The sequence below is a fragment of the Hypanus sabinus genome, chromosome 24, assembly GCF_030144855.1.
Source record: "Hypanus sabinus isolate sHypSab1 chromosome 24, sHypSab1.hap1, whole genome shotgun sequence".
NCBI lineage: Eukaryota > Metazoa > Chordata > Chondrichthyes > Myliobatiformes > Dasyatidae > Hypanus > Hypanus sabinus.
The window spans coordinates 13,289,401-13,307,235 of record NC_082729.1 but is presented as its reverse complement, the minus strand read 5'-3'; the positions used below and the strand labels follow the sequence as shown (position 1 = coordinate 13,307,235).

At 38.2% G+C, this 17,835-nt stretch overlaps 1 protein-coding gene across 15 annotated transcripts in view; it reads left to right on the top strand.

Annotated features, from left to right (window-relative positions):
- LOC132380479 (protein 4.1-like) overlaps window positions 1–17,835 on the top strand; it is a 167,057-nt gene that overhangs the window by 126,742 nt on the left and 22,480 nt on the right. For 14 of the 15 annotated variants that reach the window (XM_059949303.1, XM_059949307.1, XM_059949305.1 and 11 more), the window contains 4 exons: window positions 783–842; window positions 959–997; window positions 1,290–1,352; window positions 4,074–4,253. In XM_059949303.1, coding sequence (XP_059805286.1) covers window positions 783–842; window positions 959–997; window positions 1,290–1,352; window positions 4,074–4,253 — 342 coding nt within the window. The remainder of the gene's footprint in view (window positions 1–782; window positions 843–958; window positions 998–1,289; window positions 1,353–4,073; window positions 4,254–17,835) is intronic. The other variant, XM_059949308.1, reaches the window with a different exon arrangement.

The window sequence follows — 17,835 nt, the reverse complement described above, 5'->3', positions numbered from 1 at the left end:
TGCTCCTCCTCTCTTGACAGTGGCCTCATCTTGGCACAAGAGGCAGCCATGGGCTGACATGTCGGACATGCTGCAGTTGTTGTTTAGTTTCCAGCAGACATCACACTGCTGCTCAAATAGTGTTCACTAATTCATCCTTTCTGTTATATACAATTCACATTATGGAAGCACACATTATGCCAGAACTATCTGTACTGAATTTTTACTGTAGTGCATTTGCAGGAATACATAGAGAAAAAAGTGATTTTTTTTTTAATTTGCTGAAGCAGTTTAATAATATACGTGTCCCCCGCTTTATGAATGTTTGCTTTACACTACTTCGCTTTTACAAAAAACCTACATTAGTAACCTGTTTTCACATTACCAAGAGGATTTTTTGCTTTTATGAAAATTTTTCCCATATAATTAATGGTTCTTCGCTTTATGCCATTTTGGACTTAAGAAGGTTTCATAGGAACGCTCTACCTTTGTAAAGGAGGGAACGCCTGTACCTAATGCAGTAATGAACGTTGAGGTTTACAAATACTTATGAAGAATAAACTGCAGAAGTTTTTTTGCATTAAAGACATAATATAATTTGAAAAATTAAGATGGAAAATGAATGTTGTCAGAGACCAATTTGAGAAGTTGAAGATTGAGCACTTTTGTGTTAATCTGTTAATGAATGAAAACTAATAATTTTAGAAATGTAATTAAAGTTTATGAACGTTAAGTTTGAAAGCTTAATATAAAATTGATTCCTGAGATTGAAAATTCTTTCCTTTATATTTCTGAATACACAGGCCCTTCCGCAGCAAACTGAAAACTCTTCAGTTCCTGCTACAGTAAATGATCAATTACAGGTTTGTTTCTTAATTGGAATGAAAACCAGTTCAAATACTGCATATTCTTTAAATCTTTAGAAGTCATGTGGACATGCCTCACTGAACTATCATCTCTTTCCATAATTTTTATACAGCAAAAACCTGATGGAGAAGAAGTTGTCAAAATGCGTAAGGTTAGCATTTGTTAATATTTCTTTAGCTTGGTATTTGTCCTTGTATATTCAGTGTTGTTTCTTTTGGTTAATCTCACTCTGTTTCTTCATCTATAATGAATTGCCTCATTCTGCTTTTTTCTTTTGGTGATCAAAACTTGGGCGTGTTCTTGTGGTTCCATGATCATCCTGTATAGATTCTGCTGCGCTAATGGAACTTCCTTTGTACACTTTTTGTTTGCTACTTTGCAATGCCACAAGAACAACATTTTAATTTTTGTGCTTTTCTTTTTTCCCTTCTTTCATTTCGCAGAAGAGATCAAAGAAAATTGAGGGTGAAAACATTTATGTCAGGCATAGCAATTTAATGTTGGAGGTTTGTATGAACTGAAAGCTTGTTATCATCACAGTTGTCTTTAGTCCACAATTACGCCTTCATTCTTTGGCCGCTTTAATGCAATGTTGCATGCGCTGCACGTGACAAAAACAAATTATTATGGGGTTTTTTTTGTTTATAAAAGCTCTGTTTCTTTACAAGCAAGCATTGGCATGTTTGTGTATGTGTGTATTTTTTTTAAACTGCTTGAAAATATGGATGCGAAGATGGCTTATAGAGATGATCCATTTTGCAAGTGTGTAGTTAACATGATTGAAACTTTAGAACTGAAAATTACTTATGAAGCCATTGCAAATGCTGATGTTCACACACTGGTATATTTCAGTAAAGGAGAAGAGTAACACACTGCTAAATTATGGTGAATCTTGAACCACGGTGGTACATTTTGACTTAAAAAGACAGTTTCTGTTGATTACTTGGCCCTGGTTACTGCACTAGCAGCCAAAGTTCTGGAGGCACAGATTTGTTACAAATTTTTCCTTCAGTTAAGCACTCCTTCCCTATAAATTAGTTCTCCTGAATATGTTCAGTTACATTCAGTAAAACTTACTTGGGCAATTCACCAGAGAATTGTTCTATTTAAATATGTGAGGCTAACTAGTCATTTGACGTCACTGCAGCTGAACACTTTTTTTTAGTGTTCAGATGGCCTCTTCTTGCAGAAGATGGCTGTGGAAATTCTTGTGGTGGGGGCCTCTAAGACTAGAGGACACAGTCTCAGAATAGGGGGACATCTATTTAGAACAGAAATGAGGAGGGATTTCTTTAGTCAGAAGTGGCGAATCTGGAATTCATTACCACAGCGGCTGCAGCGGCCAAGTCATTGGGTATATTTAAGACACAGGTTAATAGATTCTTGAATATCAGGGCACGAAGGGATATGGGGAGAAGGCAGGAGATTGGGGACTGAGAGGGAAATGGATCAGCCACAACGAAGCAGATTCAATGGGTCAAATTTTATCATGGATAGTGATGAAAATTTGAAGATATTTTGATGCTGATTTTAACTCAGTTTTAGCTGAATTCTCCTGATTTGCTGCAAATTGGAGATTGGAGTTGGGTCCTCAATGTTTTATTACCACATCAGTCTTTTTTTATATACATTTCAGACTTTGAAAATCTTAACAAGGAAAACTATGCTATCTTCTTAATAGCACCTGGACTAACTTTTGATCACCTAGTTCGATTGTGCAGGCAGTATTTACTCCCATTAAGTTTTCAGCTCCTCCATAGAACTGAGGTTGATTTTGGATTCAGTAGCTCATTTTAGGTTTATGGATTTTTCTTCTAGCTGCTCTTTACACCGCTGGTGTTTAGGGCAGCTCCATCTCTGGAGGTGTTCAGGGCTTCTTTCATCATGTCAGTAGCTTAATCTCAGTTTTCACTGCTGTTAGTCTCCAGATCATTGAGGTGTGCAAGCCTCCATACCATGACAGGGTTGTGGTCCTTTTGGAGGAGGTTTGTGGATACATTAAGGAAATTTGACAAGGTGGGTTTAGTGTAGGAAACTTGCACTGAGATTAAAAGTGAGTCAGCCATGTTCTCATTAAATAGTGGAGAAACCATGAGAGGCTGAATGGCCCAATTCCACTTCAGCTTCTTGCTGTCTCATACCCGTAAATAAGCAGCAAAGTTTGCCTAAGGTCCAGTAAATTGATACATACCATTATATAAAAATAGAAATTCAAAGGATCATTCGTTCTTTAAATTTTTGGATATATCAAGCAAATTTAATGTTTATTCTTCGTCACTGTCCCTTTAAGTTGGAATGTACTACTTATACCACTTCCTATCCATAAGCTTATAAATAGAACAAAGATTATGTTGCTTTTGGCCGCGTGTGTGTTCCATTTCATCTGTGCCTGTGTTCAAACTTTGTGGTAAGTTAATAGGCAGCTGGGGGGAAAAAAATAATAGGATTTGTGGTGATGCTGCTAATGTCCAAACAATATAGTTTGGAAGTTTGTTTCTTTCCGGTTTCCATATTGATTCATTGATTTTCAGAGTGTTCACTACTGAGCAGTGTACTTGAAGACTTTGATGTTGTACAGAGGTATTCACTAAAATGGTCAGTCAAATCTATTCTTGTTTGCTTCTTGGTGAGGCGGGAGGGAGAGAATTGAAATTCCTTAGTGTCTCCCCTAAACCAGGCCAATACTGTGTCCACCACCCCTACTGCAAAGTCCTTCGATTGGTCAAGGATAAATTTGAGATCTACTGGAACACTCCAGCACAAACGGGTAGCTGATCAATAGTCACTTTTCAACTCCATCCATGAAGAATGAACAGCCGGATGAGGTACTAGAGCAAAGTTTCCCAACCCTTTTTAATGCCACGGAGCCTTACCATTAACCAAGGGGTCCATGGACCTCAAGTTGGGATCCCTTGTACTAGAGGGTTGTCACAAGACTTAATTCCTGAACTGAACTCCATGAGAAGAAGGAAAGAAATTGTTAAAAATACAATGCTTTGTTTTTGCTCTTCACTAAAATCTTTACTAACTTTAAATAGCAAAACTAATTATACAAATATATTTTATAACAAGATATATTTGAATAAAATATCTGCTATTTTGCTTGCTTTTTCTCAAAAATGCCAAATTAATTTATGGTCCCTTTTAAATTAAACGGCCCATTCCTTTAACTTGGAAAAAACTAATGTGGAATTGAAAATGTTCTTCTCCTTAATTGTTCGAAATAGGATCTAGACAAAACCCAGGATGAAATAATGAAACATCATGCTAGTATCAGTGAACTGAAGAGGAACTTTATGGAGTCTGTACCCGAACCACGCCCCAGTGAATGGGATAAACGGCTTTCGGCACATTCGCCTTTTAGGACCTTGAATGTCAATGGGCAGGTTCCAGCTGGTGCAGAAGAAGTAAGTAGATTTTTTTTTCTTCTCCAAGAAAAAAATAGGTTTCTTGTAATAATGCATCATTATATAATAGAGGCAACAGCAGAGTAATCAGATCCTCAAGTACTTTCTGCTCTTCAATACGATCTTGGTAGATCCAGTCTTGGCTTTAATTACATTTTTCCACTCATTCCCCCAATTCCTGACTCTCTTGTAATTTTAACGTCAGACTCCCATCTTGAATGGCACTATGTTTGTGGCTCAAATCTAAGAGAAGAAATTCCTTCTTGCCCCCATTGGAAATGGGTGACTTCAGGTGAAACTTCTTGCCCCCTTATTTTAGATGCCTTGTTAAGAGGAAATACACCTACCCCCACCCAGCATCCACCCTCTTAGCTGCTCTCAGAATCAGTTTTAATTAAACCATCTCTCGTTACTCTGTTGCATTTTTGATCTTACTACACAGCACATTTTTGCCAGCGACTTGTAAAGCAGATGATCTACAGTCCCGTAACTGAGGAACCAAATATGAGGTGGACTGAACCTGAAGAGACGAAAACTTCGAGTTGGAAATTGAAATCATTTGTAAAAATTTTACAGTAGCACCTAGAAGTTCCTATCTAGAGCTCTTACCATAACATTTAATCCAGCAAATGAGTTAATCAATTGAATTGACTTTATTTCCTAAATCCTTCAGATACATGAGTAAAAATTTTTTACATTACATCTCCAAATATGTAATGTGCAATTTATAGTAATTTATAATAAATAGTATGTACAACAGGACAGTCAATATAACATAGAAATACAATTGTAATTTACTTAACCAATTTAATGAATTATGAATTTATGATTCAAACATTTACAGGCAATTCCTTTCCCTCCACCCCCTCCTCCCCACATATTATGTCTTTTCAGGTAATGGAAAATCACCCTTATTGAATTCAGAAATCACTGTCTAAAAATCTGAGAAGAAATAAATGGAAGTTATGTGGGGTGGGGGGAGTGCAGTAGTATTTTCCGACGATCATTTTTTTGCCACAGGCGCTGTTGACTTGCGATACATATGTTTTCTAGGAATCCATCAATCACCCCACCCCCAACACAAACACATACACGCTCCCATAACATGACGATAACCTGCATCACCGAAGATCTTTCAGTGGCATGTGCACTGAACTGAATTCTTGCTTGACATACATTCAGTGGCCACTTTATTAAGTACCTCCCTGTACGTAATAAAGTGGCCACTGAGCCTATGCTCGTGGTCTTCTGCTGCTGCAGTCCATCCACTTCAAGGTTCAATGTGTTGTGTTCAGAGATCCTGTTGTTAACCTGCGGTTATTGGAGTTACTGTCGCCTTCCTGTCAGCTTGAACCAGTCTGGCCATTCTCCTCTGACCTCAGTCATAACAAGGCGTTTTTACCCACAGAAATGGTGCTCTGGATATTTTTTTTGTTTTTCACACCTCTGGAGCACAGGTTCCCAACCCTGGACCAATGCCATTAAGCAAGGGGTCCGAGGGCCCCAGACTGGGAACCTCTGCTCCAGAGTCTGTTGTGTGTGAAAATCCCAAGAGATCGGCAGTTTCTGAGATGCTGAAATCACCCCGTCTGACTAGATATTTGCATTAACAAGCAGATGTACCACTGTGCCTAATAAAGTGGCCACTGACTGTATTTCCAGGCCATTTCAAAGTTTGAATCCCAAGAAATAAAGTTTAGTGTGTGTGAGGCATTTTACAATGCACTTTTTGAATTTTGTGTTTTAACCTCTTGATTAAAAGACAGTAGAGTTGCAAATAGGCATATTAACTCATTTCAGATAAGTCTGAGACATTTAACAGGAGGTTGATTAGAACTGAGAAGTCCACTGTAGAAAGAGAGGATGATATTAAAAATGTTTCTGTAGTGACGACCCTGGCATCATCCTGTTGAAATTTAACCATTTGAGGTTTTTCTTTTGTTTGGTTTTTAAGTCTAACAGTTTTTGCCATGTTTGGAATATTCTTACTTCTGCTTTACAAGTTTGATAAATACTTGTCATTACTCTATAAAGGCCTAGTCATTGGATTGGATAGTCTTTTAGCACTGTGTGATCCAGAAGCAGTGTATATCATGTTGGTGATCATTTCCAAGTAAAATTCTGTCAATCGCAAAATCAAAATGGTCACATCCAACATTTTCCCAGCATTATACTTGTTCTAACGTGCAGCACATTTCACAGCTTAAAACATAAAATGGAGGTCCTAGCTGCAGGAAACAATTGCCATTAAATTGGTCACCAGGAAAAGAATTGAACACAATACGCTGCATTTTTCATTTACTTTCTATGTGCATGGATCGCTCTGCTGACAACAGGACACTTTACAGGGCAACTTCAAAACTGGCTGGAAACAGTTCATACACAGTCCAAGATGGTTGTCTGTGACTGCATAAAGAGCTCGCTGAGAAAGGGTAACTAATGAGAAAATGGTGCACATAACTCGATGACTGTACAGGGCACTGGTAAGGCCATACCTGGAGTACTGTGTGCAGTTCTGGTCTCCTTACTTGAAGGATATACTGGCTTTTGAGGCAGTGCGGATGATGTTAATCAGGTTGATTCCACAGATGAGTGGGTTAGACTATGAGGAGAGATTGAGTCGCCTGGGTCTGTATTCACTGGATTCAGAAGAATAAGTGGAGATCTTATAGAAATATTATGAAAGAGATAGATAAGATAGAGGCAGGAAAGTTGTTTCCACTGGTAGGTGAGACTAAAACCAGCGGACATAGCCTCAAGATCCGGGGAGTAGATTTAGGACGGAGATGAGGAGGAACTGCTTTTCCCAGAGAGTGGTGAATCTGTGGAATTCTCTGCCCAATGAAGCAGTGGAGTAAATATATTTAAGACAAGATGGATAGGTTTTTGCATAGCAGGGGAATTAAGAGTTATGGGGAAAAGGCAGGTAGGTGGAGATGAGTCCATGGCCAGATCAGCCATGATTTTATTGAATGGTGGAGCCGGCTTGATGGGCCAGATGGCCTACTCCTGCTCCTATTTCTTATGCTCTTATGTACCATGCTCTGGGCAACACAAGGGTCCGATTAGGAGTAGGAGGGTAACTAACTCTAGGGAAGGAGGCATGGAAATGCACCATTATGAAATCTTTGCCTTACTTGCAGCCCGCTCTTGGTAGCTCTCTGCTGCTATTGCCTGGCTGCCTTGGAAATTGTGCCTCTAAGGCTGGTCATCTGAAAGTTGCACAGAGATGTGTTAACATAATGCTAACTACATATGCCACATTTGTCACAGTGTATTCCGAAGTGGAAACCATGCCAGTTGCCACTTGCCATTAAGACATTTTGCATTCTTTTTACGGGTGGTAATTTGTCACGAGCACTTCATACAATGGTGGTCCATCACAAATACATCTGTAGAATTGTTTCCTTTTAATCATTTGAATCCCTAATTGCAAAAATGGTTCAAACATTAGCTTGGTTAGAAATTTCTACAATTTAACCTCATCATGCTCAATGGCTGGAAGGAACTTGGGTAAAGGGAATTATAGCAGAAAATAATGAAGGAGATTGCACACCTAGCAATAATAGAATCAGTGACTTTGAAAAAAAAAATGGAGCAGCAAGGCTTTGGTGTTATGTTTTGAACGGAATATTGTGGTGATTTTGAATGTTTAGTGATCAAAATTTAAGGGAAGACTGCTGACGCAATGTCACTGAATGTTAGGTCGCCAAAATAATTGGGTTTTGATTGGAAATGGGTCAAAGGCATGAAAGGTATGTGCTGGGGTAATTTTGATAGGTCAATGTATTTAATTAGGATCTATCCAGTGATGGACTCCTATGAAAATTGGAGGTTACAGAGCTTTGTTTAGGTAATACTGTCATGCTATCAATAAAAGTTCATTAACAGCAAACAAATCTCTTCTCAGAAACTGGATTTTGAATAAAAATTCACAAGATAAGAATGAGCAGGAACAGTGTTGTTAATTGGTATGGTGTTTTTGGTAATATATTCCATTAACACAATGTCTAAAGATATCTACAACCATTGTAAGCTGAGGTAGAAATTTCATAATCTAAGTTGGTTTCAAAATTTGATTTTTGATTTAACATCATTAACCACATGTTGTGGGCAGCAAGCAGAGATGCAGCCTCACCTCCAGTGCTGCAATGGCCTACCCATTATTCTTGACCCTTGGTTCTGGAGTCCACGACCACAGGAAAAAAGATGCCCTGCTGAGCTCTGTAAGAATATTCATTTTCGGTGAAAGTTTCAATGGGTTTTGAATAGGAGAGTGATATTACACAATAATCCAGCTGCAGTTTCGTCAGGTTCCCATGTAAGTGCAGAAAGACTTCTTTAATCCTATCCTCAAACCCTCTAATAAGAAAGGGTTGTACGTCAATTGCTGTTTTAATTGCTTGATGAACCTGCAAGTTGGATTTTGGGAACAGTTGTACAGGAATGCCTGAGTGCATTTTGAATGCCAGTATTTCCTCATAATGTCACCATTTTTAGTTTAATAAACTAAAGGAGGTGACATGGCATTTTTCCACATTACATTCAGTGTGCCATATACTCATCCACACTCTCAGTTTGTCTATGATCCATTTGGAATCTCTTTATTCCTGCCTACTTGCAATTCCACCTAAATCTGCGTCATCAAGTTTGGAAATAAAACATATGCTAATTGCAGCAATCCTGAAGTAATGCTCTGGTAACCTCTAAGGGACAATTTATTTCCATTATTTCCCTCCTGCCTGTTACACTCTGATTTAATGAGAATTGTTTATCATTCCTAAATTCATATGCACTAATCTTGTGGATAAACCTTCTCTGTGGGACCTTAAAAACATTTCAAAAATCTAAGTATGTTGCATTCCCATATTATTTAACCAGTCATTTCCTTAAATTAGTCAAACACCATTTCCCGTTCTTAAATCCAGAGAGTCTTCCTAACACTAATAGGCTTTCTCAATCACAAACAAGAGAAAATGTGCAGCTACTGGAAATCCAAGCAACACACACACAGAATGCTGTAAGAAATAAGCAGCCCAGGCAGCATCTATGAAAAAAGAGTAAAATCGACATTTTACAGTCTTCGTTTTAGATTTCAGCTCTTTTCCTAACTTCTGACATTTAGGCTAGCAGCTCAATGTAGCCCAGTTTTCTCCCTTAATTAACAAATGCCTTTGCTGCCCTCCAATCTGCAGAGTCTTTTAAATTTTGAAAGATGACATCAAATGCATCCAACAGCTCTCTAGCTCTGCCTTTTAAAACAATGTAATGTAGATCATTCTTGGAACTTACAGCTTTTTATGTTCACCAACTTCTCTAGTAAGCCAGCCAGTGGCATATTGGCATCAGCACCAAACTTGGAGGCAGTGGTCTCGAGTTTGAATCCGGCTGGCTCCTTGCATGCTTCTCCTCCATGCTTGGTTGAGCATCGAGCTAGCAACTCGGCCTTATAAAAAAACAGACAAATTCTACGGAAGTGGCAGAAATGCTGCCCAATGTGCAGAGGAACAGCAACAACTTCTCTAATACTTCTTTAATAATGCTAGTTCTTTCATCAGTTAGTCTATATTCTAATATTTCTGGCATCTTTTTAGCATTTGTTTAATACCTCCAGTATTATAAATTCTTGTCTCTAGCTTTTCCCTGTGGCCTTTTCCCTTTTGCCTACCTATTGAAGCTTTTGTTCTCAGTTTAAACATTTCTCAGAAGCTACTCTCATGTATTATGTTTCCCTGCAAATTTCCTGATCAACCTTTCTTTTTTGTTGCGTTCTAAAATGCTTTAGGCTTCCTGCTATTTTTGTCAACTCTGCAAGCCTTACTGTGATTTAATCCTATCTTTAATTTCTCTTTTTGGTTACAGATTGTTCCTGTTAGGGTTTTGTCTCTTGAAGGAATATACTGTTTTGCCAAATTATGTACTATTTCTTTAAATGCTAGCCCCTGCCTATGTACCTTCACCTGTTTAAAGTAACTTCCCGGATGACCATAGTCCTTGCTGTTTAGATGTACGACTCTAGTTTTAGGAGTTTGTTTTAAACCAGGTGCTTGATAAAGTATGCCATTTCTTTGCTGCTGAGGCAGAAGTGTATATGGTAATTGTATCTTGTAGTATCTAAAACTAATAACTTTATCCACGTACAGGCCATGGTGATTTCAGGTTTACATTCTGAAAAGAAGCCAGAGGTAAAGTTGGTTACAATTGTGCTGTGAATGCTGAAATTTTATTTGCTCAAACAGATATCATCAGTGCCCAGTTCTATTTTAGTTGCTAGATGACAAACATTAAGTTTTTCTATTCTTGCAGTTCCAAAGACTAACTGTGAAGACTTCTATTGCTAAGCTTTATGAATGCCTATTTAACAGTGCATGGCTGGCTAAAGGTTGCATGAAGAAATGATCACACATTTTCAAAAAAAGCTACCAAAATGCAAGTGAGCCCTATTCTGTTTTTTAATATTTTACATTTTATTCTTTTTTTCCTTTCCTCCTTGTTTCTGAAAAATATCATCTTTGCTTTCATTTTCTTTTCAATTTTGAAGTTCAAATTTAAAAATCCACCTAGGAAAATCCCTGAAACCCAAATCTTCACCACATTTTTTTGATCCTTTTCCTTCCTTTGCCATTTTGTTCCCTTTTCTCTTTGAACACATTTTTTTTAAAAATTTCACACTTACTTTCCCATCTTGCATCTGTTCATTTCTTTTTCTCTTGGTCTTCTGTCATGAAAGCAGACAAAGAAAATGCCTCTGTTAGTACAGGAAGAAGATGAGATAAAAGGAAAGCAGGAAACGGCAGAGATTTCACTTGCACAAGAAAGCAAAGAAGAAAACTCTCAAAGGGTTTCCATTCAGATGCCTGATGACAAGCCTAAAACCAAACCTTGCCACCTCTATTCTATTGCAATACAACAGCCTCGCATTCCTTTTGTAATGTCACTTCTAATAGTTTCTATATTAACCATTTGGTGGCTTATCTTTATATGAGCACAAATGATGCTTTAGCGAAAACCTTTTAAAGCCTGTTCTTTTTGGAGCTGTACTTCTTTTGAATTCAACATTCTACTGATAAATTCCTCCCTTTTTAACAAGGTACCTGTCCAAGTTGTATTTCCTGTCTGTCATTAACAAAGTTGTTTGCTGACTGCTTTCCTTTCTGCTATGTCACATCCAGTGAGATCCTTGAAATGATTTCTTCCTTTGTTAAGATGTCTATCAGTGTTTGTGCTGTGGGGTGCCATATCACTTCTAGAAAGCTTCAGTACAGTACTAATGAAAATTGTAACTTTTGCACTTAAAATTATATTATCAGAACTTGACATTTCATACCTCATAAGTCCCATTTTTGAAGAGCATTTACTGCTGTCTCTAAAGTTGAAGGATTTGAAAGTTAGCACTATAAGTTTATATAAAGTTTATGGTATTTAAATACTAATGCCAAAATATTAATTTCTTTCAGTATGTACATATTGTATGTATTTCTTTATGTTGGTTTTTAAACTGAGTCTTTAATTTACTGGTGCTATGCTGTAAACCAATGATTGTGTATATTAATTGTCAATAGCCTGGTCTAATAGTCAGCATTGAGCAAAAAGATATTTCCTTCAGCTTCTGTTGATTAAGAACAGATAAGCAGTCAAAGTATTTGAAATCCCTTTGAAGATTTATTGCATTTTGATATATTACTGCATCAGTATTTGCCACATTAATATTTCAAAACACTACAGTTTCCATGTAGAAATAATGAGAAGAGCATTAAGATGTGTATTAAAGTGAAAGTTATTTTTTAAAATAAGCAGGAGTTTGCATTTATTTTGGGTTGATATACAGGTATCTTGGCTGTCGTGTCGTTGATACCCGTGCAAGCACTCCCAACAAGTATCATGTTCAAACGCAGCCTTTTGTTCTTTCCACACCTCCGTCACCCTCCCATCGCCCATCTATGACCTGCCCTATTTTCCACTATTAGAGAAGCAGCATGCAGGATCTGTGAGCATATCTCAAAACCTTGAGCTTCATGTCAGAAAGTATTATCATAAACAGATCACCCCCCCCCCCCCCCCCCGTGCAAGCCCTATGTAAGTTGCCTCTTGAAAGGCAGAAGAATTTCTAGGCTATGAAGTTATATCTGTCGGCAAACATGAAGCAATGATGTATGTACTGTAAAAGATATAGGTTGAACTTAATTTGATTTTTTTTCAAATTAGCTTGTTGTGAGAAATGGTTTGCCTCAGGAATTGAGGGCTTTGTTTACATTTATTCGAAGGATTTAGCTCTGGTATAAGGATGGGGGTGGCAGCAGAGTTTGCTGTTATCAAGATCAGGCACATAGCAAACTCTGAGGGAGATAACAGAAGACTAAACTTCTGCCAAACTTGCCAGAGGTTTTCTTTGGGAGGAAATGGAAATGAGAATGTGTACTCACATGACAGTGAAAGACAGTGAAATCACTATCAATGAAGAAATAGAGTTGTCAAGAATCTGGACAGAAGCTGCACAAAAATAGCAAATAGAATTTTGTTTAATACATTGGCAAGAGATTTTTCTATAAATTGAACAATGTGGTTTTAGGGACATTAGTTGAGCATCAATTCCGTTCATGTGTGCTTTTGGGAACCTCAGTAAGATTAATGTATTAGCATCATGATCTATGACAGTTCAGTAAAATTGTACAAAGAGATTACAGTTTTAGAGGAGAAAGCTTAAAAAATTGTTCGTTTTCATTTGAAGAAATGAAGTTAAAATGAGATTTCAGAGTTTTATGGAGTTGTATTATTTCTCTGATAACAAGCGAACAGAGATTCAGGATTAATGCCGGAAGGTTATTGAAATGTTAAATGCTTTTCTGGATTTGTGTTTTGAGAAAAATATATATTTCTCTGTGAAATAAATACAGGAAAGAAAATGTAGAAGGATTTTGAGAAGGGAAGCATATACAAATTATATATTTGAGGATTTTGAAGCTGTACAGACCAAGAAAACCATCTTATCTGATATTCTATATTTAAATATTCTAACATTTAGTTAAAACCTGACAGTTCCTCTCGTAAGCAGTACATGCGTGAAATTCCAGAAGGGCTGTAGCATGCAAAGGCTTATTCCAGAAGTATTTAGTCATTAAAATAAATGCCAAAAGATTCACCTCAGTTCATATGAAGTCTGTTCAGCTCTTACAGAATGCCAAGTCTACTGTTTTTTCTTTAAGTTTATTAATTTTTCATGGACCTGTGCATAATTGGCAAGGCCGGCAGTTATTGTCCATCTCTGAATGACCTTGTAAAGCTATAGTGAGTCATCATTCCGATGAATGTTTGTCTAGGGAATTCCACTATTTGCTTTCAGTGACAATGCTCAGTTACCCTTATTGATGATAGAGGTCACATATTTGGAAGGTGCTGTTTATGTAGGGTAGTGACTTTTGTAGATGATGCACTTTGTAGCTACTGTAGATGGGTAATGGAGGGCACAACCTGCTTAGTCTGGTGTGATAGAATCACAAACAAGAAAATCTGCAGCTGTTGGAAATCCAGGGCAACACACACCAAATGCTGGAGGAACGCAGCAGGGATAAACAGTCAATGTTTTGGGCTGAGGTCCTTCATCAAGATTTGTGATGAAGGGTCTCGGCCCGAAACACTGACTGTTTACTCTTTTTCATAGATGCTGCCTGACCTGCTGAGTTCCTCTGTTGTTTGTCTGTGCTAGACAGGTGAGGTATTAGACTTACTATAACATTTCTTCTAATAAGGCTATAAGACATAGAAGCAGAATTAGGCTATTCAATCCATCAAGCCTGCTCCCCAATTGTATCATGGCTGATTTAGTATCCCTCTCAACCCCATTCTCCTGTCTTCTGCCTGTAACCTTTAATGCCCTGACTAATCAAGAGTCTATCAACCTCACTTTAAATATACCCAATACTTGGCTTCCACAGCAATCAGTGGTAATAAAATTCATACATTCACACCCTCTGACTAAAGAAATTCCTCATGATCTCGGGTCCAAGAATATCCCACTATAGGAAACATCCTCTTTAAATCCACTATACTTGGGCCTTTCAGTATTCGATAGGTTTCAATGAGATCCCCTCTCATTCTTCTAAACTCCAATAACTACAGGCCCAAAGCCATCAGATGCTCCTCAGACGATAACCCCTTCATTAGCGTGATCATCTCATGAACCTCCTCTGAACTCTCTAAGCTCAGATAAGGGGCCTAAAACTGGTCAAAAATCTCCAATGCCTCATAAAACCTCAGCATTTTTGCTTTTGTATTCTAGTCCTCTGAAAGTGAATGCTAACATTACATTTACCTTCCTACCACCAACTCAACCTGCAAGTTAAGTTTTGGGGAGCGCTGCGCATAGACTCCCAAGTCCTCTGATTACTGAATTTTCTCTCCGCTTAGAAAATAGTCTACAGCTTTTTCCTTCTACCAAAGTGCATGACCATAAAGTTCCCTACACAGTATTCCATCGGCTACTACTTTGCCCATTCTCCTAATCTAAGTCCTTCTGCAGATGCCCTGTTTCCTCAACACGACCTGTCCTCCACCTATCTTTGTATCATCTACAAACTTGGCAACAAAGCCATCAATTCCGTCATCCAGATCATTAATATATAATGTGAAAATTAGCAGACCCAGCACCAATTCCTGAGGAACACCACTAGACATCAGCAGCCAACTTGAAAAGACCCTTTTATTCCCACTCTTTCCTTTCTGCTAGTCTGCCAATCTTCTATTCATGGTAGTATCTTTCTAGTAACAACATAGACTCTTGTTTAGCATTCTCATCTGTGGCACCTTGACAAAGGCCTTCTGAAAATCCAAGTAAACAACGTTCATTGACTCTCCTTTGTTCTCCAACTTCCTGTTATTTCCTCAAAGAATTCCAACAGATTTGTCTGGCAAGATTTCCCCTGAAGGAAACCATGCTGACTTCAGCCCATTTTATCAAGTGCCTCCAAGTTCCCCAAAGACTTGAACATTTTACCATCCACTGAAGTCAGACTAACTGGCCTATAATTTCCTGTCTTTTGCCTCCCTCCGTCCTCAAAGTGTGGAGTGATATTTGCAATTTTCCAGTCCTCCAGAACCAATCCAAAATCTAGTGATTCTTGAACGATCGTTACTTATGCCACCATAATCTCTTCAGCTGCCTCTTTCAAAATCCTGGTGTGTAGTCCATCTGGTTCAGGTGACATATCTACCTTCTGACTTTTGAGCTTTTTAAGCACCACCACCTTAGTAATAGCAAATACACTCAGTTCTACCCTTGTCACACTCAAATTTCTGGCATACTGCTGCTGTCTTACATAATGAAGACTGATGAAAAATACTTATTGAATTCGGCCACCATTTCTTTGTCTCCTGTGATTATCTCGCCAGCAATCTGATATCCACTCGTGCCTTTCTTTTACCCTTTGCATATCTTGGTGCCCTCCTTTATATTATTAACTGATTACCTTTATAAAGTAATATTTCATCTTCTAACTCCTTATTTTTTTTATAGTTGTCTTCTGTTGGCTTCCCAATCCTCCAGCTGTCCATTAATTTTTACTATATTATACGGCCTCTCTTTTGCTTTAATGCTGTCTTTGACTTCCCTTATCAGGTAGGGTTGCCCCAGCATCCTTCTAGAATGCCACTTTTTTGGGATGAATCTATCCTTTGCCTTGCAGATTGCTGCCAGAAGCTCCAGCCATTGCTGCTCTGCCATCGTCCCTGCTGGTGTCCCCTTCCATTCAACTTTGGCCAGCTCTTCGCTCATGCCTCTGTAAATTCCCTTTACTCCACTGTAATACTGATCCATCATATTTTAGCTTCTCCCTCTCAAGCTGCAAGTGAATTCTGTCGTACTATGATCACTGCCTCCCAACATTTACTTTACCTTAAACTCCAGTTTGAACTTAGTTGGACCTTTATTCGGGTTTTATAACATTATGGATTAACTAAAATAAGAACCAATCTTCAAGAAATAAATCCTGTACACAATGTGACATTCTGATCCTGTCCCATTGAAGCAACTTGGGGGAAGATAATAAATGAATCTTCCTGCTATTAGCATTAGCATGTTGATAAATCTGTATCCCTGCCACTTAATACACCGTCTAAGACAGGTCTGGTTTTCCTCTGGTTGCTTGTAAATTGATGGAGCCATCCCTCAACACTGTAACTAAAAGGGTATATTTCGTGTGGTGGTTGTTCATCATGAAAGACGATGATAGGAAACCTGTGTGGGAGAGTTTTTAAAGTGGAAAAACTATTGCATTGGAGCAGTTCCACTCTTTTGACCTCTGAAGTTCGGAACTGGTTTGAACCGGCCGAAATAAAACCTGTACACTATTTCAACAAAATATAAAATCCAGTGTAAATTATAAGGCAGGAAAATATAAAATAAAGAAAATCATAGAATGTACATAAGGCAGGAAATGATCTATGGTAGTGGCAATATTCCATGACTTGTTATTGTAGTGAAGCAGTAATCGTTCCTGGTTGTGTAGTGGTTGTCACAACACTCGACAGTATTGGTGTCCCAGGTTCCATCCCACTACTGCCTGTAAGGAGTTTGCACGTTCTCCCCATGACCGCGTGGGTTTCCTCTTGGTTTCCCCCCACGGTCCAAAGACGAACCGGTTGGCAGGTTAATTGGTCATTGTAAAGTGTCCTATGATTAGGCTAGGGTTAAGTTGGGTTGCTGGGCAGTGTAGCTCTAAGGGCCGGAAGCATGCAGCATCTAAATAAATATTCCCCTGGCCCCAACCTTTTAACTGAAGTCACAGATGCAGCTGTTCTAAAAACACCTGCAAGTAGATAAAATGTAAAAATACTGTTTTTCTCCTCAGTAACTATAAATTGTAAATGTTGTGGTGCTTGATTTTGGAAGTATGATCTGCAAGATAGTGGTTTAGGATTTGTTACTTGAAACTGAAGGGCTGCCATTAATGTAGCTTGCTTAAATAATGTGAAAAAGGTTACAATTTTGAGGTATCATTGTCTTTAAATTTTTCTCTGGAGCAACAGAGACAGAAGAAAAATTTATAAAATTGACAAACATTGATAAGATAGGCAGTCAGAATCCTTTTCCCAAGGGAGAAGTGTCTAATACTCAAGGATATGTATTTAAGGTGAAAAGGAAGAAGTTTTTTAAAAATAAAGTGGCAGGTGCGTGGATCAAGCTGCCCAAAATGGTGGAAATAAATATGAAAGTAACACACATAAAATGCTGGAGGAAATCAGCAGGTCAGGCAGCATCTATGGAAATGAATAAATAATTGATGCTTCACGCTGACACCCTCATCAGATATGATGGTAGCATTTGAGAGGCTTTCGAGTAGACAGGTGAATGTGCAGTTATGGATCATGTGCAAACAAAAGCGATTTAGTTTAACTTGGCATCACGTTTGGCGTGTGTTACAGGCTGAAGAGTCTGTTCCTGAGCTGTGCTGTTTTAAGTTCTGCATGTAACTTGCCAAAGGTTACAAATGCCATCTAGCATTTAAACAAATTGCATGCAAGTAACTTGTTAGACTGAATAAGTCGTCAGTAAAGTTTTTTTTTTAATAAGAGAGCTGCTGGATTAACT